The following is a 27,441-nucleotide window of genomic DNA, read 5'->3' as shown; positions in this document are numbered from 1 at the left end:
TGTTGTGAAAGTAAGTGATATTTCAGATTAGCCCGAGATTGGAAAATTTTACCGCACTGTTCACAGCTATAGGAGATCTTTGGAGAAAAGGCAGGAGATTATTATTTTAAGTGTTTATTTTCTCTCGATTTTTATTATTAGATTATTATTTTAGATGTTAAGATTTTGTCTATATTTTTTCCGGCTTTACCTTTCCTATCATTTCTCGGGTGAGCAGTAGTAATTTGTGGTCTTCTCTTAAGTAAATGCTAAATTAAATTGAATCGATAGAAATTTGGTCGACCGAAGCGTGTAATGGCCAAAGTTATTCGTTCAAATGAGATGTGTATTCTTGAAAAGTTGCATTGTTTTTTTTTTTTTCTTGGTTTCGTTGCTGTTCGAAGAGTAGCAGCAGCAACAGCAAAAAGTACAAATAAATTGTGAAGGTCTAAATTTAACAATAAAAACATTTATTTGCCATTCTAGTGCGACTCTCTGCGACTGATACTAAATGCAATGAAATTAATCAATTCACTTTCGGTGAAAAAAGAAATAAATTAACTGAGAGTGGTGACGATTAAAATATGTGTGTGTGGCATCCAAAGTCACACTTGAGGGCAAAAGTGGGTACTTAATTTAAAATATTTAAAATAAATGAAATTAAAGAAATATTCATTCCACCTCCATTACTTGAAACTAATATTTATACCCTACACCACATAGTGGTAAGGGTATCATGTCTTTGTGCAGTTGTTTGTAACATGGAGAAGGATGCGGGATAGACCCATAGTTACTTTTGAGGATCTTCATAGAATCACTTTCTGAGTCAATTTATGCATGCCTGTACTTTTGTGAATTCATGTACTTTGTGAACAAAATGCAGGCCGAATTTATTATCCGTTTGAGATGACATTTTACAAAAAAATATCTGTTTGACCCAAGGATGGAAATTTAGATATCTCTCCCTTATATCTGTTCAACCGATTTCGGGTTAATTGTGCACCAAATGGACAACATCAGTCCAAATGACCTGAATTTTCTGCACATCCAACCGGATTCAGTCTAGAAGCAGGTACATCAAATTTGGTGAAAATCGGTTCAGATCTAGCTCCCATATATGTTTCATCCGATTTGGTTTTAAAGTCCCTCATATGCGTAATATGCGCTTCACAACAATGGTATTTGACACCAGTCATCAAATACTGGTCGAAAATACCTCTGCGAAATTTTATCGAGATCGGTTCAGTTTTTTATATAACTTCGATTTTACGGTTATGCCCATATATGTAATATCAGCCCCGAATTGAATAGATTTTTTCATATTCAACCGAATTTTACCATTTGGTAAAAATCGTAAGAAAAAAGTAAGAAAGCAAAGTCGGCACGATATACTGTCTAGTTGGCATATACGAAATTTGTCGAAAATTTATAACCGGTTTCACATTTCACTACAGTTATTATTACTTAAAAGTTTTTCCTTTTGGGAGGAGGTGCGAGTAGGGGTGTACCGACATTGGGCATCTCCAAAGTCGATCTAAGTTCGGCAAAAATATTACGATGTTCTAAGTATGCACCAAATCGGATGATGCCTTTGAGAGCAATGGACAGACGGGCGTGGCTAGATCGGGTTGATCGACTATAAATGTTCAATAACGTATTTCGTTTCAAGAGATCCTAGATCTCTAAGACAGTTATATCGATGAGTTATATTATGCCCGTATGTTAAACATGTTAAGAGTTGTATCATTTTGTCAGCTAAAAATGTGCACCTTCGGTTGACCACAATAACTCAAGAGCCGGCCATGGTGAGGGTGTGGGCCGCCATAACAGCCGATGTTCGCTCGCCGCTCGTATTAATCGACCGTGGCATCAGAATAAATGCTGAACGTTATCGCGAAAATATTCTGGACGGTGTATTAAAGCCCTGGGCACGCAAACATTTTGGCCGCAGACCTTAGACTTTCCAACAAAACGCAGCATGCGTCACCCAAGAATGGTTTCAAAACGAGGTTCCTCGCTTCATTTCTATCGCACAATGGCCACCAAAATCTCCGGATACCAATCCGATGGACTATTGTGTTAGGAGTATTTTGGAAAGCAAGGTTGGCACTAAAAAGTGTCGATCACCTTAAGCAAGCGCTTCGCCGGGAATGGGCCAAAATACCGCAGAGCAACATTCGATCAGTGTGTGACGGTTTCATTTGCCGTTTAAAAGCCATAATTCGTGCCAAAGGTGACCAATTCGAATAAATCTAAACTTATTCTAAAATTTGATGCTATTTCCGACATTTTTTGCTTTCATTCAATAAAATTAAAAAAAAAATGTAAAAATTATGGCATTTGACTTTGTTGCAGTTTTTTTTATCTCACGCCTAATTGTCCTCATGAATTTTTTCTGAGTGTAACATTTTCTGCTCTTGAAAAATTTGTCAACACCAACCGCATGAATATGTTTGATGAGTATTGTCATATATTTGGTACAATGTTTTCGGGTTTTTTACAAAATAAATTAAGCACTTTTGTTGCGGGACGTTTGAAATGTGTGGCGTTCTCTTTGTAAGCAGAAACCTTTTGTTTTTTGCTTTTTAAGGTTTGGCAGTGAAAATATTGTAATTTTATTGGTGTTTTTTTTTTCAACATATGTATACGCATGTGGTATGGCCTCATATAACGGTACCTTCCAGGTCCAAGTTCCCAACAAATATTGCCTGATGATTGAGAAATTCTAAGTGGAGGTACACTCAAATATACACCTTTGTTACATTTTTTCTTTTAAATGGTTCTATACCCTCAAAGTAGCCTAAAAATAAATTTTTAGCCAAATCGATTGGAAAATTTAGTCAAGACCCTGGAAATAGGTAAAATCAGGAGGTATCTTGGTAAAATCAGGAGGTATCTTAGGAAAGTCAAACATTTATTTCCAATGTTATGTGTATGATTTTTAAGCAACATTTCAAACTTCTATGGGGAGGACTGGAAGGAGTGACACGATAAATTTCATACGCACATCAGGTCTATGATTGAGAGAAAGTTATGAGAGATATAAGTATTGAATATTTTGACCGTTCGTTGGGGAGATACCAGAAGAGGTGGACCGATATCTATCATTTTCTCTACAGATTTTGTGTTTGTAAAAATATTGAGAATAAATCGAATGCTTATTTCGCATTATTCAACATTTTTGTGGGGTAAGTACCCGAAGGAACGGCTCGATGCATCCCATCACCATCACACCAGATCTTGTGTCATAGGAATTATTTGGATATGTGAAATTTGAAGAGAATTGGATTTTTATTTCGCATTTTATGAGTTTCATAATAATTGAAAATTTTGACCAGATGTTAGTCCGACATATCCCATATCTTCACGCCAGATCTTGTGTTGTCAAAAATGTAGGTATGTGTAAAATTTATAGAGAATCTGATGTTTATTTAGCTTTTTATGAGGGATATAATTATGTATATCATACATGTGTGTGCCAACTCGATCTAAGTTTGACAATAATATTACGATGTACCAAATTTGGATCAAACCGGATACTTGCTTCGAGAGTTCTCGTGTCCACCAATCAGCCAGTCAGACAGACAGAACGATGTACGGACGGGCACCTTCGGCCCGTTTTGGCCGTATCAAATGATATATACCCTCTCTAGCCATGTGGCTGAAGGTATAAGGGCGCTACTCCTAAAACATTGACCTACTCTGAAAAGGCTTTTTATCCCTTAGAAACCAAGATGCCAAATAATGTCCAAATCAATTGAAAATGCGTTTTGGAGGAAATACATGGCGAGGTAAGGCCATTGAAATGAAGCGAAGGACCCCATCTTGTAACCATTCTTGAGTGGGGCGTGCTGAGTGCGATGGTGCTGAGTCCTGTTGGAATGTCCAAGGTCTGCGGCAAATTTTTTTTGCGTGCCCAAGGCTTTATTACACCCTCTAGAATATTTTCGCCATAATATTCGCCATTTATTCTGATGCCACGGTCGATTAATACGAGCGGAGAGCGACCATTGGTTGTTATGGCGGCCCACACCATCACCATGACCGGCGCTTGAGTTCTGGTGGCCAACCGAAGGTGCACATTTTTCGCTGACCTCTTTGTTTGTTTACAAACTGCTTCTCATCGGCGAAAACCAAATTCGGCAGTTCACCACTTTCGGCCAAGCTCTTTTGAGTCCATTTTCTTTCGGTTGCGGTGTAAGTTCTTGCATTTTTTGAAATTTCAATGGCTTTACCCCGAGCTCATTTCTCAATATTTGCCGAATGGAATATTACGATATGTTCAGCTCACGAGCCATTTTTCGGTCACTGCGACGCGAGTTTCGATCAAGTCGCATTTTTTACTTTTCGAACCATTTCCGCTGATGTTTCTGTTCTTCCTTCCGTCCATCTGCTTGAAGATTTATTCACATTTAAATGCTGGAGTGTTCTAACGATAGCCACTTGTGGTTTTCCAGCCAAATACAAAGAAATCACACTATAACGCTTGAATTCCATCACGAATAACTTTTTTTCTGGAAAATTCTGACCAAAATGCTTTTGTCGATGGTTTACGCAAAAATAAATGAAATACCGCAGCATTTATAGAAAATGTCATTACGAGATCGCTTGTGTGCCAGCAAAGCCGCTGCGGCCATCTGCACGATATCTTGTTCCATACATAACCTCATTCTATCTTGTTTATGATATAATAAAGAGGCACGATTTTTTTTTAATATCTATGTTTTATTAAAAAAATTGAAAATGACGTTCGAGTTTGAAAGTTTAGAATTTCTTAGAATTTCCCCGCCCAGGTTGGCTGTTGCATTTTTTTTATAAGGCAACTCCTCTAAGATTTAAATTTTATTAATTTTCAAATGTTTTCTTTACAATAGAGTTTTCATTTTAGGTATAAAATGAATTATACAAAATAGTCACTCCAGTCCCCGAAGAAAGGAAAATAAATCCGCATATTCATATAATTTAGAACAAAGTTCCCATGGATTTTTTACTTACCCAAATTTCGGTCCACCCTGCGTCAAGTCGAACACCTGCCGGGGATTCAAGATGTGCTGGAATTTTCCCAATAATTTTACACCTTGATTTCCACCCGATTTCGGATTAATATACACAATGACGGGGATGACCTCCGTCGATGGTATTGGTTTGACAATGAAGGCTCGTTGCTCCTTCTTTTCATCCTTTTTGCCACGTTTACTGGCCGCGCGGGTTTTCTTATCCTTGGCATTCGGTTGACCCTTGTTGTTGACACGAATCGATGATTTGAAATTACCCTTGGTGGGTAATTTGACGATCCATGAAGGTGGCACAATGATGGGGGCATAATTACCTACAAGAGAAAAGCAAATAAATTATTTAATATTTTCGATTAGAGGAGGAGGGGGGGGGGGGGGGTTAATATGAAGAAACATTATTTTCTATTTTTGTAATGCTCTTCAGTGTTGCTTCTTATTCTATTTTTAGGGTGCCGAGTACCCGACACATTGATGATGTTGTCATTTCGATATTGAATCTTAACGATTTGTCGTCCATGCAACATTTTATTATTATTGTCTGAAGTGCAGAAGCAGAACTGCACTTTGCCCGGCACGGCAAGTGTATGTGTGTGGCAGTTTGATTGGCATTAAGTGTCAACTCATGCAGTTTGAAGTAGTTTGGTAGCCATAGAAAACAGTTGCCAAGCCAATGCAATAAGTACCTCTACCAGGAGCACCAAGACCACCACCATCAGACATCACATTGAGATTGTAAATGATTATGATGTTGCTCCATTTTGTCACACCATAACAATCAACATCACATCAAATGTCCTTTGCAATCGCCAGGATATTGAGAACTTGGAATAAATGAATGCCTGTCATGGCTATTTGTACGTCGACGCCTTGGCAGGCAGCAGTGGGTAGGAAAGTGGCATTTGAAAATCTTGAGAGAAAATCTTTTAACCATTTCGAATATTGGAAATCCATTAAGAAGTGGTATGGTGCATTGTTAGATAACCGTATAACATTTTAAAGATACACTTTCGAGGTTGAGATACTGCGATTAAAGGATGAAGTGGAAAAATTACTGCCTCTCAATATTTTGGGAAGATTAATAATTTTTTTTTTCATACACTCAGCCATGAATATTAAGCACCTCGAAAGGAGTATCCGATTTGATGGAAGGTTCGCATGGCAAAGATTTATATAAAGCATGTGCCAATAGGAAGAAATCGGCATTATCGGTCAATTTCTTAATGTACCTCCCCATTAAGCATCAAAATCTTGAATAATACTCGTCGAAAAAATTTAAATTTTCCAATAATTAAAGGAAAACCCTAGTAGATTTTAAAAGTCTACACAAGTCTAATTTTTATACCCTACAACACTTTGTGTTGGGGGTATTATAAGTTTGATTGGGCCAAAAATTATGTAACACCTCGAAATATTGGTTTCCCACATAGGAAAGTAGATATGGATCTTCCTATCTCGCCGAGATGAGTCGATCTAGCTATGTGTGTCCGTCCGTCCGTCTGTCCATGTTAATTTGTAATCAAGCTACAGGTCGCAATTATGAACCGATCCTCACGAATTTGAAAACGGAGGTTGGGTTATGGTCAGATTAGAACTATATTGTTTTTGGAGATGATCGCACGATATTTAGAAGTTGAAATGGACCAAAAACAGAAAAATTTCCTGATTTTGCAGTTGCTCTATAGGTCACAATTATGAACCAATCGACGCGAAAATTTATATGGAGTTAGAGTTTGGGAGTGGGCAGAAACCTACCAATTTCAGACGGCCATCGGACAATAATTAGCGGGTAAAATAGATCCTAACTTTTATGTAAGAAAATTGGAAAATTTCCACTAAACCGCGAATATTTTAAACCCTAGCCAAATCACAAATGCATTAAAAGATCACTTCTGACCATTACAGTGATGCTAATAGCCAAGGAATCGGATATATAGCAAGATAGGTGCAATATATGTAAAAGAATTGATCTTATTTATTCTGCTTATAAATCAGGAACAGCTGGGCCGATTTTCACAATTCCCATCAATTCGGAATGGTCTTTTGCTAGAAAAGCAGAAAATCGCGGAAAATATACCAGCAAAAAAGTGAATATTTTTTGTTCCATTTTTTTTACAATTTTTGTCATTTTTTTATTGCATGCGATTTTTTTCAATTTGACTTACAATTTTGAATTGTAAATTTCCTAAATGTTTACACCCTTCAACACTACATTTTAAGGGTATTATGTGCATGTCGTAATTATCATCCGATCCTCACGAAATTTTGCATGAGGGTAAAAAAAACTTAAATTTTCCTAATTGTGTAATCGCTCGACACGGAATTTCGCATCAGAAGAGATTTAAGGACAGGAAAGAAGCCTAGCATTTTGGATGACCATTGGATTATATTTAGCTGTAAAATGGACCACAACCTTCGTGTGCGTAAATATTGCCCAAATTCTCCGGGTCAAAAACTAAGGGTAAGCTCTGGGCGGGGCTCTTTGACCTTATTTCAAAAACGAAATTTTCTAAAATGGATTTGGATATAAAGGGACAATATCGGTCCTCTCCATCAAGTATCTCCCTCATAAAGGTTCAGTATTTTGAATTGAGTCCGATTTTCTCCAAATTACACAGATAATTTTTATTAATCCAAGGTCTGATGTGAAGAAGGAATATATCGGTTGACTCCTTCTGGTACCTCCCCTACAAAGTTTCAAAATTTTGACATATCCATGAAGCTCATAAAACGTGAAATTAACATTCGATTCAGACTTGGTACATCTCGATATTTCCATCAACATAAGATCTTTTATAAAGATGGTAGAGATCGCCCATTCCTTCTGTTACTTCCCCCACAAAGGCTCAACATTTTGAATAACCAAAACGATTATAAAATCCGAAATAAACATCCGATTCTCTTCATATTTCACACATTCCATTATTTCTACTAACACAATATCTGCTGTGAATATGGGATATATCGGCCTACTCCTTCTGGTACACCCCCCCCCCCTTTCCCCAAAAGGGGTTAAACTTTTGAACAACCATGACGCTCATAAAACTCGAAATTAGCATCTGATTCCATTCAAACTTGGTACATCTCAAGAAATCCATCAATTTTAACTGTTATAACTTGCGAAACAAGTCAGCGATTCTTTACAACTTACTATATATAAATATATTTAAATAATCGATCATTGGCTGAAATCGCTAAAAACACAATATTTAAGGAATTATGGTCATTTTAAAGTTTTCAATTATTCATGCCTTAAAAAGTTATCACAAATAATAGCTATAATCGTCGAAAACTCAATATTTAAGGAGTTATGGCCATTTTAAAGTTTTCAATAATTCATGCCTTAAAGAGTGATCACAAATAATAGCTAAAATCGCTAAAAACTCAATATTTAAGGAGTAATGGTCATTTTAAAGTTCTCAATAATTCATGCTTTAAAAAATGATCACAAATAATAGCTGAAATCGCCGAAAACTCAATATTTAAGGAGTTATGGCCATTTTAAAGTTTTCAATAATTCATGCCTTAAAGAGTGATCACAAATAATAGCTTAAATCGCTGAAAACTCAATATTTATGGAGTTATGACCATTTTAAAGTTTTCAATAATTCATGCTAGGGGTATGGGTATATATATTTTTAACTTGTTTTTTTTTATGGACAAATTCTAAATTTTGGACCTAAATTCATCAGCTCATTCTAAATTCAAAAGAAATAAATACATGTTCCTTTAGTGCGTATGGCTTACAGCAAACGTCATACGCCACCCCTTGTCATATTAATATTAATTATACGTATCAGTTAAGTCAACCAAACCCCATCCATGCTCATTTTAATAACTTTATTTTATAAACAAAAAAATCAAAAATGCATAACGAAATCACTTTTATTTTTTGCATATAAATGCATTTTTCTCTCATTCCCTCGCATATGTATGTATGTGTGTGTTTGGAAACTTGTTTAGTTTATTCATAGAATATGTAAACATGGTTCACCAAATTTTTGTCACTTTTAATCAATTCCGTCATTGAGTGAAGCCAGCTAGAAGTGATGTGTGTTGGTGGAGGACCAAAAAAAAAAAAAAAAACTCGCCCATGCATTTTGACATGTTATCTCATAGAATTTAAATATCAAATTAAGTTAGAAGCATCATGGTGTCATCATATTCACACACACACACACCCGCACACATCAACACATTAATTTAGTTTGATTAGCTTTCTGACATCCTGTGAATCTTTTCAGTTTTCCATTTAAATCTAAGAGTGGTGGTGGTAATCAACAGAACTACAGGACGCCACAAGCATTGGATGTGGTCGGAGGAGATCTCACCGACTGCATGGCATGCATTAGAGTCGTTATTATTATTGTCATAACATGTCATCACTAGTTTTCATTTTGAAAAAATAAACCAAACACAAACTTTAGATTTATGTGCATACATACATATGTATATTTAGCTTTGGATGTTCTACGCACATACACACACAACAAATCGGGATATAATTCCAATGTGATATGACTTTGTTGTGTGGTCAGTCTTTCCCTCCTCGTTTTCCTCTATTGAGTGAGAAAATAATGGCGTCAAACGCATTCTTTAACACTTGATTAAATCAAATGTCATTTGTTGAGATTTCATCATTGGCCACATGCTGGGTTTCAAGTAATGGAAATTGTTTTGAAGTGAAAAGGAAATTTATTTCGAAACACTTGGGAATATTAATTTAACTTGCAAAGGACATTCTAAAAATATTTATAATTTGAATTAGAGAATTTTAATTACAAAATATTGAAGATAGATATTTTCCAAAGACGCAATCATTGGTATGTAAGGGCTCTGCAGTACGAGAGACTTCAATAAGCGCTTAGGTCAGGAAATAAAAGGATTCCACTCTTAGGTAGCTTTATAAGAATTTAAGAAAGACTCCGAGAAATGACCCTTATAATTACACAAGCGAGGAGAAGGACACACATAAATTACTACAAGAGATCTCAATAAGTCCACAATCAAGGCTTTAATAATTACTCAAATGAGAATGATTTCTACAAGAGAAAGCATTTATAACTTCTCAAACGGGAAAAAGTGGGAGTTTCTAAGGATATACAAGGATTTAGCTTTGGAAGACCTAAACAAATACTACTGCAAGAATTGGGATTGAGTTCTACTTGCAGATACCATTAAAGTACTCATTTAATAATGAGAATGGATTCTATTTCGAGATACAATAAAAAATACTAATAGAAGGGTAACAAGTAAGCAAAGGCTACAGTCGAGCGGGGCCGACCGTTACCCTACAACACTATAATAAACGATACAGTTTATATAGGCGAGATACTCGAAAGAATTTCACAAGATATTGTGACAAATAATAAAAGAAAACAATCAGGTTTCGTTCTCTAATTTTCGAATAATAGCAACTTAAACTTATTTGCTCATTTCCAATTTATTGGTAGATGTTGAACGTAAATGGTCTTTCTAGATCTGGAACCAATATTTCCCAAAGACCTATAATCCCTCAGACGTGGCAAAAGATTAGCATTTATTATTGGTTTTTGACTGAAACGCAACGAAATCAGCGTTAACGAAATAGTCAGAAGTGCGTCTTTCCTGTATTTGTGAATTCTCCAAAAAGTCACTGGAATAGACATTTTCGTATTTTGTCTACAAAAGTTGGCAAACTCCTTTACACATTGAATATTTTTGGATGGCCATCCAAAACTGCTTGGCTTTTGCAATGTCCGGTAACCCCCATCCAAATGTGCGTCAGGATCGGGCAATAATTACGACCTGTTGACAAATTTTGCAGTTTTTTGGTCCATTTCAACCCCTAAATATATGGCGATCATCACCAAAAAGAGTAGGCTTCTATTCTGACCCTCATCTTATCCCCATGCAAAATTTCGTAAGGATCGGGCCATAAATGCGATCTGTATATGATATCCTGATATCCTAACTGCTTAGTTTTGTTAGCTGTAGAAATTTTACCAAATGTTTAATTCAAAATGAAAATATGCCAAAAATATGACAAAATTGAAAAAATATGAGAAAACTTTAAAAAATCAATATTTTCATCTTTAGAGAGATGTTTTTATGCGATTTTTTTAGACGTTTTTTCTTTCCTGCCAAGAGGCCATTCTGAATTAATGAGAACTGTCGAAATCAGTTCAGCCGTTCTCGACATATAAGAGATCTTTCAAGCATATCCTCTTTGATAGACATATATATCGCACATATTTTGCTATATATCCGATTTGTTGGATCTTAACATCAATGTAAAGATCAGAAGTAACCTTGTCATGGCTTTGAGATTTCGCCGGGATTTAAAATATTCGCGGTTTAATGAAAAATTTTGAATTTTTTCAACAAAAAAATATGGTCTATTTTAGCCGCTAAATATTATCCGATGACCACCCAAATTGGTAGGCTTCTTCCTCGCCCTAAACTCTAGCTACATGCGAAATTCCGCGTCGATTGGTCTATAATTGCGACCAGTATAGCTACTGCAAAATCCGACATTTTTTCAGTATTTGGTGCATTTCAACCCCTAAACATTTGGCGATCATCTCCAAAAGAAATAGGGTTCTATTCCGACCTTAACCCCACCTACATTTTAAATTTCGTGAAGATCGGGCCATAATTACGACCTGTAGAGTGATTACAAATTAACATGGACAGACGGACAGACGGACGGACGGACATACATAGCTAGATCAACTCAGCTCGGCGAGCTAGGAAGATCCATATATACTTTCCTATGTGGGAAATCAATATTTCGTGGTGTTACATAATTTTTGGCCCAATCAAACTTATAATACCCCCAACACATAGTGTTGTAGGGTATAAAAATGGATTCTACCACAAGATATCTCAAAAAATAATCGAGCAAGAATATGGAATTTTACTACTACGATAGACCATAATAAGTGCTCAAACAAGAATATATAAGGATTCTGAGCTGTATAAGATTCCAGGTACCAAATTTCATCGTTGTGGAGTGCATAATTCGAATTTTGACACACTCTATGCTGAACTAAAATGTGCGCGCCGAACCGATTTAGGTTGATATGATACATTTGGTGCACAATAAATCGGACGACTCAATATATTGGAGCTATATCTAAAACTGAACCGATATTCACCAAAATTGGCATACATGTTTCAGGTCTAAACATGGCACTGTATTCTTAAATGCATCCATTTCGGACTGATATTACGAATTTGGTACACAATTCTTATGAAATCGGACAACACTATATATGGGAGCTATATCCAAATCTGATTCGATTTCCACCAATATCAATAGGGTTGTTTGAGTCAAACAAATGATTTGTGTAAAATTTAATTTGAATGGGGCCATACATGTGACCTGAATTTTGTTCACAATCTTACATGGATAGAGAGAAGAACAAACCGAATCTATAAATCGAATCAGAAAGTGATTCTATGAGGATCCTCAAAAGTGATTATAGGTCTATCTCCATGAAAAACAGGGTCATTGTTTTTTATGGACAAATATAGTTCAGATGGTTTGGGGCTACTCGATATTTTCGGACTATTATACCCTCAGCCATATGGCTACATGGGGGATATATCATTTGATATGGCCAAAACGTGCCTCATCGAAATAACGGTTTTAGACCCTTGGTCTCTTTGAACCAAATCCGTTCGAGGACATTCGGGCTCGATCTAGGGGTGTCTGTCCGTCTGTCCGTCTGTCTGGCTAGCTGGCAGGGGCGACGATAACCCTCGAAGGCAGTATCCGATTTGATCCATATTTGGAACATCATTAAATTATTGTTTAACTATCGGTCCGTATGGAACAAGAAAGGATCTTCCGATTTTGTTTAAAATTTGTAAATCCTAATATTTGTGTCTGTGCTAGGTCAGATGCGAAAATGTTCAATACAAGCCAACTCCTTCTAATACCTCCCTCACAAAGGTTCAAAATTTTAAATTATGTCAAATAATCTGAAATAAGAGTCCAAATGTCTTGAAATTTTGCATATAACAATATTTCTAACAACTTAAGATCTGGTATAAGGATGGGATAGGTCTGACCAATCCTTTTGGTACCTCCCCCACAACGTGTCAAAATTTTGAATATTCATATCTTATAAAAACGAAATAAGCCTACGATTCTCTTCAAATTTCACACATTTGAATGTTTTTCTTAACACAAGGTCTGGCGTGAAGGAGCGATTTTTCGGCCAACTCCTTCTGGTAGCTCCCCCACAAAGGGTCAACATTTGAAACAATGTTAAATGTTATAAAATATCAAATATGTAACGGACGATCTTCAAATTTCGCACACCTCAATATTTCCAACTACACAAGATCTGGTACAAAAAGAACCAATAGAATGGATCAGTCCTTCTGGTACCTCTTCTCCCACAACGGGTTAAAACCTTGAAAAACCATGAAGCTCATAAAACGCGAATTAAGCATCTGATTCCTTTTCAATTCGGCACATCGCAATATTTTCATCAGCGCAAGATATGGTGTGGAGATGGGATATATCGGACCACTGCATCTGGTACCTTTCCCACAACGGGTCAAAATTTTGAAAAATCATGAAGCTCATAAAGCGCTAAATAAATATCTAATTCCTATTAAACTCGGCACATTGCAATGTTTCTATTAACGCAAGATCTGGTGTGGAGATGGGTTAAATGGAACAACTCCTTTTGGTACCTCCCACACACAGGGTGACAATTTGGAACAATTAGAATTGTTATAAAAGGTGAAATATGAGTCCGATTCTCTTCAAATTGCACACATCTTAATATTTCTATTAAAATAAGATCTGCTGAGAAAATGACAGATATCGGTCCGCTCCTTCTGGTAGCTCCCCCACGAAGAGTCACAGTTTTTAAAACTTATATATCTTATAAATTGTGAAACAAGTAAACGGTTATTTTCAAAATTTGTACATCTTAATATTTCTCTCATCCCGCAACTTTCTTTCTTCAGAACTACCCCAATAAAGGAAGGGTCAATACTTTGAATAATCATAACGTAATCACAATATATTTAGTGTCTGAGGGTATATATCTGTCGAGAAAAACGAGTGTAACATTACAACTTATTTTTGAAAAGTTTTAATATGTCTCCGAAATCATCATTCATTTGTAATATTAATAATGGCACTGGTTGCGTATGATTGTTGACACTACTCATTCGCACCAAATGACCCCCCCCCCAGTATGAATTTCATTGATCATGTGAATAATTTATCTCGACCTTGCACATAATATTGAAGCCATTCACAATTTTATCCAGATATGAAGGACAAAATTTCCCCAAAAAATTCTTCTTTTGATAAGCTTCTTTGGAATTCATTTTCAAAACTATGTGTGATAATAAACATTGTTAAATTCATATCACCTCTTGACTTCTATTCTGTTGAAAATTTTCTTTTGACACATAATATCCTGTAAATTATCACATTACAAATGTAAGGACACAAGTGTTGCAGTAAATTATTCGTCTTTGTGCTCTTTTCGTTTTCTATTGTCTTGGGTCATGCAACAGACACATTAGAAGAAGTTCTAACTTCGATGCTGCTGTGACTGCTGCCAGAATAATTGTCAAATGTCAGTTGCGAAATGAAAATGAAATGTTTGCATGTCTGTCATTTTGTTAACTTGTCATTGTCATACAAATGGCCCCCGTTTAAAGTAGAAGAAATTTAATAATGCATAAGATGTTTGCGATTACATGATTAAATTGGAATTCCTTTGGTCCATCGACAATGTTGTTGTTGTTGTTGGATTTCTATAAGGCTCATTTTACCAGGCAAATTAATTAGATAACATTAAGTTCTGGTGATGTGGAATTGTGAAACTCTTAGAAATTGCACTTGAATTCGAATTATCAGTGGAGGACAAAAGGGCAATTGCAATAGTTTGAAGGACATGCATATTCGAATACATTGGAAAATTTCAATTTCTGAAATTCAATATTAATTAATTTTGTGTCATAAATGGTTGATATTTGTGGAAATACAAAAATATCCTTGGTATTTAAAGTGGTATTAATTATTTAACTCATCTGCATAGAGAATTAAACTTAAAATCGCTCTCTGGGTACCTCTAACGTATACGTGTTACCATTACTCATACACCATGAAGTTCCTTGAAGAAAATTTGCTTTTCCAAGGATTTAGCTTCGTTTCAACAAATACTACTTACCCATTTTACATTCTTCGCCAATTTTCGATTGATTGAAACACGATTCCTTATTGTGATAGACTTCATGACACCAGGCACAGGATAATGCAACAATTTCCTTGGAACCAAAGAGTTTGCCTTGCACAGCCTGAAAAAATATCAAAGAGAAAAAAACATTTTAGATGAAAAACTATGGCAAAAATAAAAACAAAACATAAAAATCATTGAATAATAATGAACTGGTGTAGGGTATCATACACCATCGTGCGAATTTGGTAGAGCTCCCGTAACAAAGAGAGTGTATACTGGGAATTTATGTGAAGTAGATCATACCTGATGAAATCGGATGAAGATAATTATCGAAGCTGGATGAAACATATATATGAGGGCTACCGCTATATCTGAACCGATTTTCATCAGTATTTTAGGCTGAATTCCACTTATTTCTGAGCTGTATCTGATATCTGGTACCAAAATTATTGTTGTGGAGGGCATATTACGCATGTGAGGGACTATAACACCATATCGGATCGGAGCTATAGCTATATCTGAACGGATTTTCAACAAATTTAATGTACTTGTTTCTAGGATGAATTAAGTCGGAATTGCCAAGATTCAGTTAATTTGGGCTGATATAAGCCATGTGATGCACAACAAATCTGATGTCGGATAAAGATATATTGGGAGCTATGTTCTAATCTGATATGATATCGAAAAAATTTAACAGAGGTAATTTTGAGTTCCATAGGTTATCTGGTAGCAAAGATCATTGTTGTGGAGTGCCTGTTATTGTGGAGGCCATAGAACGCATATGAAGGACTTTAACACCAAATCGGATCGGAGCTATAGCTATATCTGAACGGATTTTCACCAAATTTGATGTACTTGTTACTAGGATAAATTCAGTCGGAATTGTCAAGATTCAGTCAATTTGGTCTGGTATTAGCCATGTGGTGCACAATAAACCTGATATCGGACAAAGATATATATGGGAGCTATGTCTTAATCTGATCTGATCTCGATAAAATTTGACAGAGGTCATTTTGAGCACCATAAGGCATCTGGTAGCAAAGATTATTGTTGTGGAGTGCCTATTACGCATGTGAGGGACTTAAAACCTAAAATCGGATGAAAAATATATATGGGAGCTATAGCTATATCTGAAGCGATTTTTGTCGTACTTGCTTCTAGACTGAATTCGGGTGGATGTGCCAAAATTCAGGTCCTTTGGACTGATATTGCCCATTTGGTGCACAATTAACTCGAAATCGGTTGAAGATATACATATATGGGAACTATATATAAATTTAAACCGATTCTCATCAATTTCAATAGGGTTCGTCCTGAGCCAAACAAATATTGTTTGGAAAATTTCATCTCAATTGGATAATAAATGCGACCTGTAGAGAAACCTGGACAGAGAGACGGACGGACAGACGGACTGAAATTCATAAATTGAGTCAGAAAGTGATTCTATGAAGATCCTCAAAAGTAACTATTGGTCTATCTCGCTTTCTTCTCCATGTTACAAACAAATGCACACAGACATAATACCCTGTAGGGTATAATAAAAACGTTAATTCAATATTTTTGTGCAAATGTTGTTGAAATCAAAATGATTTCGACGACCTTGTCAAGTGGTAATCTGACAAGATTTAACCACTATTGACACACACACATACATTTTTATTTGGATTTCACAGATGATGATGATGTTTATGATGACGACATGTAAGTGTGTGTGTGTGTCTGCGAAAGCAACATTGTTGAACTGATTCAATACGTGATGCAACCAAAATGACAATAAAATAACTGGCATGTCCTTCAGACAATTGTTTTCATTTTTCCGCACAGAGCAGAAAACTAAAAAAAAAATCGAGTAGTTGAGGAAAAAAATAAAACAAACATACCCTCTAAGTAAATTGCGAAAACACAACATTTTTATTACCATTGCAGACAAAACACTTGTGCGTTGTTGTGCGAGTTTGAACCCAAGCTAACTTAGTGTGATTTGAGTGGCAGAAGATATTCATCTTCAATGCTTACATTGTTAGAGATAAATTCATCTTGGCTGTGAAGTAGCAGCTTTATCATAACATTTATGTGTTTTCACAATAAAACGGTGTTCGTGGGGTTTTTTTTATGAATGCTGGAATCCCTAGATTGTACTGTTTGAACACTTATTTTGAGATTCTTTGAGTACTGGCATTTTCAGGAGCTATAAAATTTATGGTGGTGCGGAACAACAACGCAACATTCATGGGTTTATCTGGTAATAAAGCATGATGATGGAATATTATTACATTTCTTTTTGAGGGGCATAAATGTTTTGTGTATTGATGGCGATTGCGAAAATATGTAATAATCATACGTCAACGGGGTCGATATTAATATTGCTCATACGCTGTGCAGATATGCCACTCAATTTCGAAATCTAGTTCTTAAAAAAGGCTTTTTATTCACCAAAAAAAAGTAAATATGGAGATAAAAAGTGGTTCGTTATAGGATCCCAAACTGCACTTTAATGTGGTCGTTGTACCAAAACCGGTAAAAATATCAAAACCTATTCTAGCAATTTGGAAAATGGGAAAGTTTTTCTTGTTTTAAATTGGGTACTTTATTCACTTTTTAAAACCCTAAAACATAAGACCAAAATTCATTTTTATATAAAATATAATGATTGGTAAAGTCAATTAACCCGATTTTGGCGTGGACAAAATAAAAGCAACTCTGTTATACATTCATATAACCGCTGCAATTTCAGTTGTTTTTACTGTGATATTTATCGCTTTTTGCTTCCTTCGACAATTTCGCTTGTCATAAATCCTTTTTGAGAAGTTTTTTTACAACAGTATGTGTTTTTCTTTTCGTTTTTTAAGTACTGCCCAAAAAAAAAAAAATTAAAATGGCTAGAAGCAAACACAGTACCTGAATAAAACAGCAAATTATCAGTGACTATCAAAACAATATATCACAGAAAATGATTTCCGAGAAATATTTCATAAATATTTATGTGATTTCATAATTATTTCTGTATACTAAGTCGGTTTTTTGAAACTGGATCAATAGTAACAGTCTATAACGGATGAAGGCCCTGAAAACTTCAGCCCGTACTGATCCACAAATTGTGAGAGAAATAAAAAAAACAACTATTTAAGAGTTCAACTGGATTGGTGAGAGAGCAATCTTTGGATATAAGCTCGAGATCAGTGCGTAGATCAGTAGTGGCAGCTGGTCTGCATGCCCGTAAGACATCAAAAAACCATTTATATCTGAAAAAATCAAAAAGGTTTTCGGAAACGATAATATTAAGTGGAATCAAGCTCAATGGAAAAAACATTATTTCTGGGATGAGTCTACGTTTAATATTAAAGGCTCAGACGTGAAAAATTTTACGGTGAGAAGACCAAAAAATGAAGGACTCAAGCCGCAGTGTTGCAAAGGTACTGTGAAGCATGAGGGAGTGTCAAAAATGGCGTGGCACTGGGAAAGCACACCCAAGGATCAAATTGAGCGTGTCATAGATTCAATGCCTCGTAGGTGTGCAGCTGCTATCAAAAATAATGGTTATGCTATCGACTACTAACCAAAATTTAATTATTTTAAAATAAAAAATCAAAAGTTGCTTTAGTTTTGACCAAGCAAAACTTGGGTCATTTTAGTTTTCCACATATTATTTTTCGTTCAAAATTATTTTTGTATTTTTATTTTTAGTTTCTTAAAAGTGAATTAAACCCCTCATTTTAAAATGGAAAAATAATTACGATTTGTTTATTTTTGTAAAAGTTACAGGACATTTATTGTCTCTGCGATTTAAGTTGCATTAGTTTTGGCCACCAGTGTATATTAAATAGATTAGAATAGATTTTAGGAAACGTATAAATCGTTCTAATGCTTATAAGTCTTCCACAGAAAAAAACGGCTCTATGAAAAATAATTTTTAATTTATTGCCAAAAAAGAATCAATTCTTAGTGAGGTGATGGGTGAGTCTGGACGTATTGTCAAGAAATAAATCTTCAATCAATTTTCAAATTTATTTTTTGTTAGTAAATGTTAGTCCTTAGAAAATTGCATATTAACACAATATATCCATTTACTTGCTTTTGTTGTCGGAATTTTTTCCATAAGGATTTTGTAGCTTTAAAGCTTGTCGTTATGCGTTTGTTACTGTTGCGTATATTTGATGGAATTGTGACAATGTGTAATAATAATACGCCACAATTACCTATATTAATATGACTCATACGCAGTGAAGGGAGGGCACTCAATTTCGACACTGGGTTCTTATAAAACCTTTCTTATACCATCAAAATATTAATTTAATTTCTTATAGTAAAAGGTTAAATCTTAGAAAGCAGTACTTTTACGAAGTCGTTCCGTTCTCATGCTTTTGTTCTTTTAAATATTTCCTTGAGGTATTTTTCAAAGGAACTATGGGTCTATCTCGTCGTTTCCTTTTGCCTGTTACAAACAAATGCACAAAGACAGAATACCCTGACCACCTTGTGGTGTAGGGTATAAAAAGAGATCACAAATAATAGCTAAAATCGTCGAAAACTCAATATTTAAGGAGTTATGGCCATTTTAAAGTTTTCAATAATTCATGCCTTAAAAAGTGATCCCAAATGATAGCTACACTCGCCGAAAACTCAACATTTAAGGAGGTATATTGTAATCACTACCTCTGTGTATGTTGACATTTCCAATACTTTTTACTCTCAGCAAGTTTTCATAATGAAATATAAATCGTCGAAAGATCTAGGTTAGCCATGTTCCCGTTAGCCATGACGTTTATTTTAAAATACTTAAACGACATCTATGAAATAAATAGCCTAATTTTAAAATATCTGTAGCAAATTGGAGATTTTATCCATACAAATTCTAACTCTTCGCAAGCCAAATTCTCCTTTCTATGGGAATGAGAGATTTCTATTTTTACAGTAGTGATTCAGTCCATGTAGCTACGGCGTATACAGGGTGATATAAAAAAAACTGCAATAAAGTCAAACGCCATAATTTTTACATTTTTCTTTAAATTTTATTGAATGAAAGCAAAAGATGTTGGAAATAGCATCAAATTTTAGAATAAGTTTAGATTTGTTTGAGTTGGTCTCTTTTGGCACGAATTATGGCCTTCAAACGTCCAATGAAACCGTCACACGCTGCCCGAATGTTGCTCTGCGGTATTTTGGCCCATTCCCGGCGAAGCGCTTGCTTGAGGTGATCGACACTTTGGTATTTTTTAGTGCCAACCTTGCTTTCCAAAATACTCCAAACACATTGGCCCAAGGGATTGGTATCCGAAGATTTAGGTGCCCATTGTGCGCTGGAAGTAAAGCGAGGAACCTCATTTTGTAACCATTCTTGGATGGCTGCTGAGTGCGATTGTGCTGAGTCCTGTTGGAATGTCCAAGGTCTGCGGATAATATGTTTGCATGCCCAAAGCTTTAATACACCCTCCAGAATATTTTTGCGATAATATTCGGCATTTATTCTGATGCCACAGTCGATTAATACGAGCGGAGGCCGACCATCGGCTGTTATGGCGGCCCACACCATCAGCATGGCCGGCGCTAGAGTTCTGGTGGCCAACCGAAGGTGCACATTTTCAGCTGACCTCTTTGGCAAGTAAACACAATTATTTTATTTGTTTACAAACTGCTGGACAACGAAAGTTTTCTCATCGGAGAAAACCAAATTCAGCAGTTCACCACTTTCGGCCAAGAGAGTTCTTGCAATGACTTTACCCTGAGCTCATTTTTCAATATTTGCCGAATGGAATATTGCGATATGTTCAGCTCACAAACCATTTTTCGGCCACTGTGATGCGGGTTTCGATCAAGTCGCTTCTTAACTTTTCGAACCATATCTGCTGATGTTGCTATTTTTTTCCGTCCACTTCCTTGACGTTGGGCTACGCTACCAATATCATGGTAATGAGCGATGGTACGAGACACAAATGATTTATTCACATTTAAATGCTGGAGTGCTCTAACGATAGGCGCTTGTGGTTTTCAAGCCAAATATAAAGAAATCACACTATCACACGCTTGAATTCCATCACGAATAACTTTTTTCCTGGGAAAATTCTCATCACAATGCTTTTGTACGCTTGTAAACAATATAACGAACTGTCACTGGAATAATTTTAACAGCTGTTGGACGGGTAGCTTGGAAATGACAGCAGTCTGAAGTTGGTTGCAGTTTGTTGTGGGAAGCTCTACTAAATATGCAAAGGAGTGTAGGTATAAAAAAGACGTTCCCCCGACTTTGGGCCTTTCTTTACTGGTTTAATTTAGCTTAAAGGTTTTTGAACCCTTGCAGCTTCCAGATATCAATCATAAGTCATTACTCCTTATTTTTTTTCGCAACACATTTTTCTCTCATGTTTAAGTATTATCTCTTTCATTATACCCTACAACACTATGTGTTGGGGGTATTATAAGTTTGATTGGGCCAAAAATTATGTAACACCTCGAAATATTGATTTCCCACATAGGAAAGTATATATGGATCTTCCTATCTCGCCGAGCTGAGTCGATCTAGCTATGTATGTCCGTCCGTCCATCTGTCCGTCTGTCCATGTTAATTTGTAATCACTCTATAGGTCGCAATTATGGCCCGATCTTCACGAAATTTAGAATGGAGGTGGGGCTAGGGTCAGAATAGAACTCTATTTCTTTTGGAGATGATCGCCAAATGTTTAGGGGTTGAAATGGACCAAATACTGAAAAATTGTCGGATTTTGCAGTAGCTATACAGGTCGCAATTATAGACCAATCAACGCGGAATTTCGCATGTAGCTAGAGTTTAGGGCGGGGAAGAAGCCTACCAATTTGGGTGGTCATAGGATAATATTTCACGGGTAAAATAGACCATATCTTTTTTGTTAAAAAAATTCAAAATTTTTCATTAAACCGCGAATATTTTAAATCCCGGCGAAATCACAAAACCATGACAAGGTTACTTCTGATCTTTACATTGATGTTAACATCCAACAAAACGGATATATAGCAAAATATGTGCGATATATATATTTATCAAGGAAGATATGCTTGAAAGATCTCATATATGTCGAGAACGGCTGAACTGATTTCGACAGTTCTCATTAATTCAGAATGGCCTCTTGGCAGGAAAGAAAAAACGTCTAAAAAATCGCATAAAAATATCTCTCTAAAGAGGAAAACATTGATTTTGTAAAATTTTCTCATATTTTTTTAATTATACCCTACAACACTATGTGTTGGGGGTATTATAAGTTTGATTGGGCCAAAAATTATGTAACACCACGAAATATTGGTTTCCCACATAGGAAAGTATATATGGATCTTCCTAGCTCGCCGAGCTGAGTCGATCTAGCTATGTATGTCCGTCCGTCCGTCTGTCCGTCTGTCCGTCTGTCCGTCTGTCCATGTTAATTTGTAATCACTCTACAGGTCGCAATTATGGCCCGATCTTCACGAAATTTAGTATGGAGGTGGGTCTAGGGTCAGAATAGAACCCTATTTCTTTTGGAGATGATCGCCAAATGTTTAGGGGTTGAAATGGACCAAATACTGAAAAAATGTCGGATTTTGCAGTAGCTATACAGATCGCAATTATAGACCAATCGACGCGGAATTTCGCATGTAGCTAGAGTTTAGGCCGGGGAAGAAGCCTACCAATTTAGGTGGTCATCGGATAGTATTTAGCGGGTAAAATAGACCATATCTTTTTTGTTGAAAAAATTCAAAATTTTTCATTAAACCGCGAATATTTTAAATCCCGGCTAAATCACAAAGCCCTGACAAGGTTACTTCTGATCTTTACATTGATGTAAAGATCCAATAAATCGAATATATAGCAAATATATGCGATATATATGTCTATCAAAGAAGATATGCTTGAAAGATCTCATATATGTCGAGAACGGCTGAACTGATTTCGACAGTTCTCATTAATTCAGAATGGCCTCTTGATAGGAAAGAAAAAACGTATAAAAAAATCGCATAAAAATATCTGTCTAAAGATGAAAATATTGATTTTGTAACATTTTCTCATATTTTTCCAATTTTGTCATATTTTTGGCATATTTTCATTTTGAATTTAACATTTGGTAATATTTCTACAGCTAGCAAAACTAAGTAGTTAGGATATTAGGATATCATATACAGATCGCATTTATGGCCCGATCCTTACGAAATTTTGCATGGAGATAAGATGGGGGTCAGAATAGAAGCCTACTCTTTTTTGAGATTATCGCCATATATTTAGGGGTTGAAATGGACCAAAAAACTGCAAATTTGTCAGGAGGTCGTAATTATCAATCGATCCTCACGCACATTTGAATGGGGGTTACCGGACATTGCAAAAGCCAAGCAGTTTTGGATGGCCATCCAAAAATATTCAATGTGTGAATAGTTTGTCAAATTTTGTAGACAAAATACGAAAATGTCCATTCCAGTGACTTTTTGGAGAATTCACAAATGGAGGAAGGACGCACTTCTGACTATTTCGTTAACGCTGATTTCGTTGAAGAATATAGTCAAATGTCTGTATCTCATATAGATGCGTTTCAGTCAAAAACCAATAATAAATGTTAATCTTTTGCCACTTCTGAGAGATTGTAGGTCTTTGGGAAATATTGGTTCCAGATCTAGGAAGACCATTTACGTGCAACATCTTCCAATAAATTGGAAATGAGCAAATTAGTTAAAGTTGCTATTATTCGGAAAGTAGAGAACGAAACCTGATGGTTTTCTTTTATTATTTGTCACAATATCTTGTGAAATTCTTTCGAGTATCTCGCCTATATAAACTGTATCGTTTATTATAGTGTTGTAGGGTATTCAACGGTCGGCCCCGCTCGACTGTAGCCTTTGCTTACTTGTTTTGTCATATTTTTGGCATATTTTCATTTTGAATTAAACATTTGGTAATATTTCTACAGCTAACAAAACTAAGTAGTTAGGATATCAGAATATCATATACAGATCGCATTTATGGCCCGATCCTTACGAAATTTTGCATGGGGATAAGATGAGGGTCAGAAAAGAAGCCTACTCTTTTTGGAGATGATCGGGGTTGAAATGGACCAAAAACTGCAAAATTGTCAGCAAGTCGTAATTATCGCCCGATCCTCACGCGCATTTGAATGGGGGTTACCGGACATTGCAAAAGCCAAGCAGTTTTGAATGACCATCCAAAAATATTGAATGTGTGAAGGAGTTTGCCAACTTTTGTAGACAAAATTCGAAAATGTCCATTCATGTGACTTTTTAGAGAATTCACAAATACAGGAAAGACGCACTTCTGACTATTTCGTTAACGCTGATTTCGTTGAAGAATATAGTCAAATGTCTGTATCTCATACAGATGCGTTTCAGTCAAAAACCAGTAATAAATGTTAATCTTTTTCCACTTCTGAGAGATTATAGGTCGTTGGGAAATATTGGTTCCAGATCTAGAAAGACCATTTACGTTCAACATCTACCAATAAATTGGAAATGAGCAAATTAGTTAAAGTTGCTATTATTCGAAAATTAGAGAACGAAACCTGATGGTTTTTTTTTATTATTTGTCACAATATCTTTTGGAATTCTTTCGAGTATCTCGCCTATATAAACTGTATCGTTTATTATAGTGTTGTAGGGTATTCAACCGTCGGCCCCGCTCGACTGTAGCCTTTGCTTACTTGTTTTTAACATACTTTTTTTAAATTCCTTCTATATCGAAATCCCAAAGGTATCGTAAACTAAAGCAAAAAAAAATGGTGTCCTCTTTATTCTAGAATCAAGAAACTAAACTGTTCAGCAGAGGGGGATAAAATGTCATAAGAAAACATATAAGAAAAATCTCTATGAAAACTTAATGGCAATTCAAACAGAAGTAAAATAACAAAATCCTTCGTAGTTTTCTCTAACACCTCTCTCCGGCAAAGCAATACCTCCCTCCTTCGAGAAAGTTTTAACCAATATAAACATCACTAGGTAAGCACTTTTTATAGTTTTTCACCGCAAAATGAGAGAAGAAGGAGACGAAGAACGTTGCATCTTTCCACGTCCACGTTTTTTTTTTGCTTTTTTGCTTTTTACGTTAAGAAATAAATGCAAGTGTTAAATCCTTGGAGTATTGGTAAATGCCACTAAACTTGTACCTGGAAGCATTAAGTCGGATGCTGGCTGGCTGGTTGGCTGGCATTGCATGGTGTGGTGTAATCTAAGCGTAAATGTCGTAAATAAGGGATTTGTGAGTATTTGTTCAACTTAAAATGTTGAAAATACGACCATAAATGCTGATGCAGAATTTAATAGAAGTTGTGTTTCGATAATTGAATTCAATGTAAATGAGTGCGGTGGAATTGAGGTCAAATGTAGCAGTATGTAGACGATGAGGTTTTTCTTTTCTATGTGGCAATTTGAGAAATTAATTCGTGGGAATAAGAAATCATTTACGTGGTTTTATCAAATAGCCAAAATGAAGAGTTTACACAAATGTGAGGGATATTGCGGCGTATAAGTTCTGACATTGCTTATACGAAGAATAAACGCAGTTAAGCCTTTGATTTTCCATTGTTCCTCTTTGAAAGTGTAATTTTTTCTCTCATGCGATAAATTCTGGTGACCCAAAGATGATATGTTTGGGGGAGTTGTCGAGTATTGCGTTTGCCATTAGTTTGGTTTTCTCTGGTATCATAATGCTCATTGGCGTTTCGATCTACACCATATGTTCTATGTTAGAGTGGTCCTTGCATCGCTTGAATACACACAAGGCGTCAACACCAACTGCCAGGCTACACTGAAAGTCTAAGGGCGCCTGACACTCGCAATACTAGAACATAGTCTTCAGTCAGACTTTCTAGCAAAAGCTACTATCAGTTAGACTCCAACAGATCGGGACTAGTCTTCCCACACCAAATAAAACAGTTCAAAATGAAGCACGCATATCACAACTACCGACATGTGGACCCCAACACTCCATACATAATGCCCATACTTCACGGGCGTAGCCAGAAATGCCTTTCGAAATCATTTCGGGGTGGCTCAACAGAAAAATATTTTCAAGCAATTTTTTTTTTTGAAAATATTGAAATATTAATCATTTTCGAGGAGGCTCGAGCCATAAATTTGATTTTTTTACTGCTTTCGATAGAAATTTAATGGAATTGTCTGAAATTGAAAATCCGCTTGCATACATTTGTCTAAATAGCTCCACTTTCTGTATAACGGTAACCCCCATACACGGACTATTATCGACTTTAGTCAGTTTCAGGTCAATGGAATCGTAGTAATAGCCAACATATACCTGTGATTTTTATACCCTCCACCATACTATAGAGGGTATATTAATTTTGTCATTCCGTTTGTAACTCCTCGAAATATTCATGTCAGACCCAACAAAGTATATATATTCTTGATCAGCGTAAAATTCTAAGACGATTTTGCCATGTCCGTCTGTCTGTCTGTGTGTCTGTCTGTCTGTTGTAATCACGCTATCTTTCGAACAAGTTGAGATAGAAGGCTAAAATTTTGCACACATGTATTTTTTCCCAGTAGGCAGGTTAAGTTCGTAAATGGGCCATGTAGGTCCAAATTATCATATAGCCCCCATATAACGGTACCTCCCGATATTAGGTATTTTGATGATTTTAGCGACATTATTCACCGGAATTATTTCAAATTTGGCATTTGAAGTTTGCAATGGATGCTACAGCCTAAGACAGAAAATTATCTGTGCAGGTCCACGTCTTCCTGTAGCCCCCATATAACGGTACCCCCCGATATTCGGTTTTTAGATGATTTTAGCGACATTGTTTACCGGAATCGTTTCAAATTTGGTATTTGAAGTTCGTAATGGATACTACATCCTAAATCAAAAAATGAGCCATGTAGGTTCACGTCTTCATATAGCCCCCATATAACGGTACCCCCCATAATTCGGTATTTTGATGATTTTAGCGACATTGTTTACCGGAATTGTTTCAAATTTGGTATTTGAAGTTCGCAATGGATACTTCATCCAAAGTCAAAGAATGCGCCATGTAGGTCCACGTCTTCATATAGCCCCCATATAACGGTACCCCCCGATATTCGGTATTTTAATGATTTTAGCGACGTTATTTACAGGGATTGTTTCAAATTTCGTATGTGAAGTTCGTAATGGATACTTCAGCCCATGCCAGAAAATTGTCTGTGCAGGTCCACGTCTTCGTATAGCCCCCATATAACGGTACCCCCCATATTCGGTATTTTGACGATTTTAGCTACATTATAAACAGATTTTTATAAATATTGTAATAATT

The 27,441-nt window shown here is 35.9% G+C and overlaps 1 protein-coding gene across 2 annotated transcripts in view; it reads right to left on the bottom strand.

Moving 5' to 3' along the window:
- Positions 1-27,441, bottom strand: part of LOC101897641 (eye-specific diacylglycerol kinase) — a 114,481-nt gene that overhangs the window by 18,926 nt on the left and 68,114 nt on the right. For both annotated transcript variants that reach the window (XM_059127358.1, XM_059127359.1), the window contains exons 5-6: positions 15,182-15,308; positions 4,975-5,308 (exon numbers count right to left, since the gene is read on the bottom strand). In XM_059127358.1, the coding sequence (XP_058983341.1) occupies positions 4,975-5,308; positions 15,182-15,308 (461 nt within the window). The remainder of the gene's footprint in view (positions 1-4,974; positions 5,309-15,181; positions 15,309-27,441) is intronic.

This window comes from Musca domestica, unplaced genomic scaffold (genome assembly GCF_030504385.1).
Source record: "Musca domestica strain aabys unplaced genomic scaffold, Musca_domestica.polishedcontigs.V.1.1 44, whole genome shotgun sequence".
In the NCBI taxonomy this organism is placed as follows: domain Eukaryota; kingdom Metazoa; phylum Arthropoda; class Insecta; order Diptera; family Muscidae; genus Musca; species Musca domestica.
This window is presented reverse-complemented; position numbering and strand designations above follow the sequence as displayed.